Source organism: Octopus bimaculoides, chromosome 5 (genome assembly GCF_001194135.2).
Source record: "Octopus bimaculoides isolate UCB-OBI-ISO-001 chromosome 5, ASM119413v2, whole genome shotgun sequence".
Classification (NCBI taxonomy): domain Eukaryota; kingdom Metazoa; phylum Mollusca; class Cephalopoda; order Octopoda; family Octopodidae; genus Octopus; species Octopus bimaculoides.
The window spans coordinates 3286337-3290722 of NC_068985.1; the positions used below are offsets into that span (position 1 = coordinate 3286337).

The 4386-nt window shown below is 34.4% G+C and overlaps 1 protein-coding gene across 1 annotated transcript in view; it reads left to right on the forward strand.

Moving 5' to 3' along the window:
* Positions 1-2755: 2755 nt before the first annotated feature.
* The window catches only part of LOC106867834 (transmembrane 7 superfamily member 3), a 33059-nt gene continuing 31428 nt past the window's right edge, over positions 2756-4386 (forward strand). The window contains exon 1 of the mRNA XM_014912863.2: positions 2756-3299. Coding sequence (XP_014768349.1) covers positions 3203-3299 — 97 coding nt within the window. The 5' untranslated portion in view covers positions 2756-3202. The remainder of the gene's footprint in view (positions 3300-4386) is intronic.

A 4386-nucleotide genomic window follows, 5' to 3' on the forward strand; every position in this document is an offset into this window, starting at 1 on the left:
TACTGCCCACAAGGGGCCACACACAGAGGGGACAAGCAAGGACAGACAAACGGATTAAGTCGATTACATCGATCCCCAGTGCGTAACAGGTACTTAATTTATCGACCTTGAAAGGATGAAAGGAATTTGAACTCAGAATGTAGCGGCAGACGAAATACCGCTAAGCATTTCGCCCGGTGTACTAACGTTTCTGCCAGCCCGCCGCCTTAATAATATCCCATGATTTCCATTATACGTATGCATGAATAATTTGAAAAATGCCAGCTGTAGGTCTACGTGCCTGTGTTTTTGATTAGGTACCTGTTCAACAATATACCCGAAGGATTATCTATGAGAAATAACAATTTAAAACATTGATTAAACCTGAAAGTATAGATCGGAAACCGACTCGTGAAGTTGTTTGTAGAAAATGAAATTATTGGTAACTATAAGGCATTTTCACAAAGTAGAATTCCCTTGGCAACAGTAATTACTCTGTATGTAAACACTAAGAATATTTTCTGTCGATTCCTAAAGTGCGAAGTTCTTAGAAGAAAACATCAAAACCGAAACAAAAAAAAGAAGAAAAAGAAAAGCATATTCCATGTATTAACGTTTAAAGAAATGTTTCACTTCGTAAAATTATGCTTAATTGATAAACCATAGGTTTTTGTCATGTTGATGATTTCTGAAAAGAATGAAATAATGCATTACATAGTCTCCGCCAACTAAAAATGAAAGGTGTAAAAACTTCGTAATAAATAAATAAAACTAAACAAATAAATTCACATGGATTTTATGCAGCTGTTTCTTCTTAATTCTTTAATTTCAAATTCAAATATCTAATCATGCCAAATATTATGACAAAAATTATCTTCCTTCTATAAACTGCCATTACTAGGTAAACCATACGAATGTATGCTTGTACACATCTATCTATCTATCTATTTGTCTGTCTGTCTGTCATCATCATCATTTAACACCCATGTTCTATGCTGGTATGAGTTGGATGGTTTGACAGGATCCAATGGGTTTAAGTATTGCCTCGTGCTCCAGTGTCTGCTTTGGCAAAGTTTCTACGGCTGGATGCTCTTCCTGATGCCAATCACTTTGCACTCCCCCCCCCCCACACACACACACATTTGAAGCGACATTATTCTTCTCAGAAACATGAAGTGGAAATATTTTAAACAAAAATTCTTCAGTTTTTGTACGATATTCTTATTGGCAAATTTGCTTTTTTTAATATTTCTTTTTATCAATTGTTGGAATAAATTATTTTTAAATATAAATTTTGCATACCATATGAAACAAAGTTAATAACAAAGGGTTTTGGGTTATTGATTAGATTTTCAGTCAATATCTAAAAAAAAAAAAGAAAAAGGCCCCTGGCTCGTGTTTCATTTTGTTTACGTTTGTCAGTCATTGGACAGAGGTTATCCTGGGGAACTCTCTTCAAACTGATAATCATTTGTATCGACGTCAATTAAATGGAGCCAAAGGTTGTCTTTTAAAGATAGAATTACAAGATATTTCATTCGACTTTACAATTTGTTATCTACCGCCCTTACTAAAAAAACAAGAAATCCTACTACAGTACCGGATCTCTTGTCCAGCTTCTGAAAATCCGAGTGTTGGCGCAGTACTGTGCGATATATTGTATCCTGTATGGAATAAGTCGGTTAATTTGCATACGTTTTGCTCTTTACCTTTTTTCTTTTTTTATGTGGATTGATAAAGATTTAACAGACTCTGCAACAGAATTGTATGAATTTGTATCTGTATGTGTTAAATAAGATTGTTCATTACTTTTCTCCATTTAATTTCCATCCTATAAACTGTATACACGGTACAATATAATATCAAGAATTTGAAGTAGATTAATAAATATCAAACAGACCCTGCTTTAGAAGTATATTAATTTGAATTTGTTAAATACAATTTAGCTCTTTACTTTTCATAGTTTATTTTATATTTCAAGTATATATTTAGACTGTTACCAGAAAACTGGAAAAAATCCTGAAATCCAGTTGACTTCCAATACCAAGCTCGCCGGATAATTGGTCTAGTAGTGCTGTATTTTTGTTTACCCATCCCAAATAAACCATACTTAGGTGATCTTAGTTTTTAACATGACATTTTTACTGTGTGAAACTTTTACTACCATCAGTTTAATATCAAGCAAACTGAAGAGTTAAATTTTTTTATTTTCATATATAACATATAAACATCTTTTAGAACATTGTCATTTATAAGATTTTGCTGACACTGCGATCAGTCGGCCAACTACATTTTCCACCCTGTGGCGTTCAAGACGTTTGGTGGGATCGGACCACTGACTGCGAAATTCCTGTCTTCACTGGTCGCTCGTGAGAGCGCTTGGTTGTTCACTGGTGAAGCTCGTGAGGGCGTTTCTTTGTTCCAGTGCATCAGCCTCGCCATCACGCGGCAATGCTGCAAGCGTGCTGGCGTGCCCCAATAGTCATTAGAGAGGTTTGCCATCGCTCCAAAATTTTCAACCTAAGGTGGTGAATTTTTTGTTTGTTCATTGTTTTGTAATTTTTTCAACTGTGTTCTTTGTTTCGTCCATTTTTCTAATTTATGTCATGTGATTGAGAATTATTGTCTAAATAAAACTTCTTGCTTGGCTTCTAAAAAATAAAAATCATATCCTGTCACAAACAAGCTGACCTCGTGTCTTTAATTGCAAATAATAAATAAATAAATAATTCATATTATTTTAACCTTACGATTAGAATCTCTGTGTGATCACTGGATGAAATAGAAACTGCAGCAAAATTACCCTATAATCACGCCCTCTTATTTTAATCAACAATAAGAACTCAGAAATACAGGACAATATCGCAAACTATTACTCTTAACTGCACCGAAAATATTCCTACTAGAAATGAGTTGAGCGTAGCACAACGTGCAAATAAAAAGTAAACCAAACCGACATTATTGACGTTTGGCAAAGTGAAAGTGGTTCAATAAATAGGAATATCTTCCTGAATGACCGACTAATTAGCTATAAAGCACAATGTAAACGACATACGTTTGGAAATGCTTCCAGGAACCTTCTTTTTTTATTGGTTACACGACGTTTTAATTTTTGGAAATTAATCTCATGTGATACTAAAAATTGTACATTCGGTCGAAGTCCATTCATTCCGGAACTTCAGTTCACTTCTGCAGTTTAATATTATTACACAACAAACTCTTGATGTCATCCGCGATGTTTTGGTTTTATCTCAGCTCGATATTTTTTTGCTTAACGTTTGTTCCAACAATTGCTTTGAATACTACACATATTTCTGAAGGTAAGATCAAATGAATACATTTTCTTTTATTTACTGCAGGAATATAAGAAATGATTTATCTCCCGGAATACGCAAATATGTTATACAGGTGATGTCAATAAGACGGGTTTGATCGCGATTTAATTAATAACCAAAGTAACAAGAATTCTCCGAACGAATTTAACGATTATTTCAAAATGTTTACATCGGGAAATGATCTACACACAAGAGAAGACGAGTGTAGGAAGTTGTGTTGTTTATGTCTTTTTCCTTCACCTTTTGTCTTTAAAAAAATATTCCTCTTTTGTTTATCTTAATTGTATTTCTGAGAATCTGAAATTGTGTTGAAGGTAAACGATGAAATTCGTTTAATGGTTTGTATCTGTTCTTCGGCTGTAGATTTACCTGTAATCATTTAAAAATCATCACTTGATTTTTTTCCACCTATCAGTCTCGCGGGTGGGGGTGGGGGCTTCTTCCACCGAATATTCTATGGAATTGTCTCTGATTCATTGAATTCTACACGGTTCACTTTCAGTTGGAGTAAACGTTACAGATAGATGATTATTGGCTACTATTCAATATAGTACCTGATTATTGTTATTGTTTAGCCCAGGCCAGCTCTGATCCAGCAATTCTGACAATCAAAAGCTTTCCAGCCTCGATCAATCCTCCTCTTTTTTGTAATCTTTTAACTCTGTCCATTATGTTTTCCCATTTTTAAGACAGTCAGGAGTGATATTGATCGACGGTAGACGGCGATTTAGATATTGCTTTGAGCGTGTAGAGTGAGCGATTGCTCGTAAGTTCCTGATGGCAGTGCACATATGAATACCATCAAAGCAGACCAGGATTCATTATATAAACCACATAAAAGTGGACAGGAACGACAAATTAGAAAGAAAAAGGACAAAAATTTAGCTGTGAAAGGTGGTTAAAAGCTGGCTACTGTGGTAATGCTAGGTTCCAAAATCAAGAAGTTAGGAAAACAATCGAAATTGAAAAATGTGACAGCAAGTACAAATCCGTGAATTGCTTTTAACATTAAGCGACGATAAGTCTATTTGAAATTACATATTTATGTTTTTAATCTCTTGTAACAGTAAAT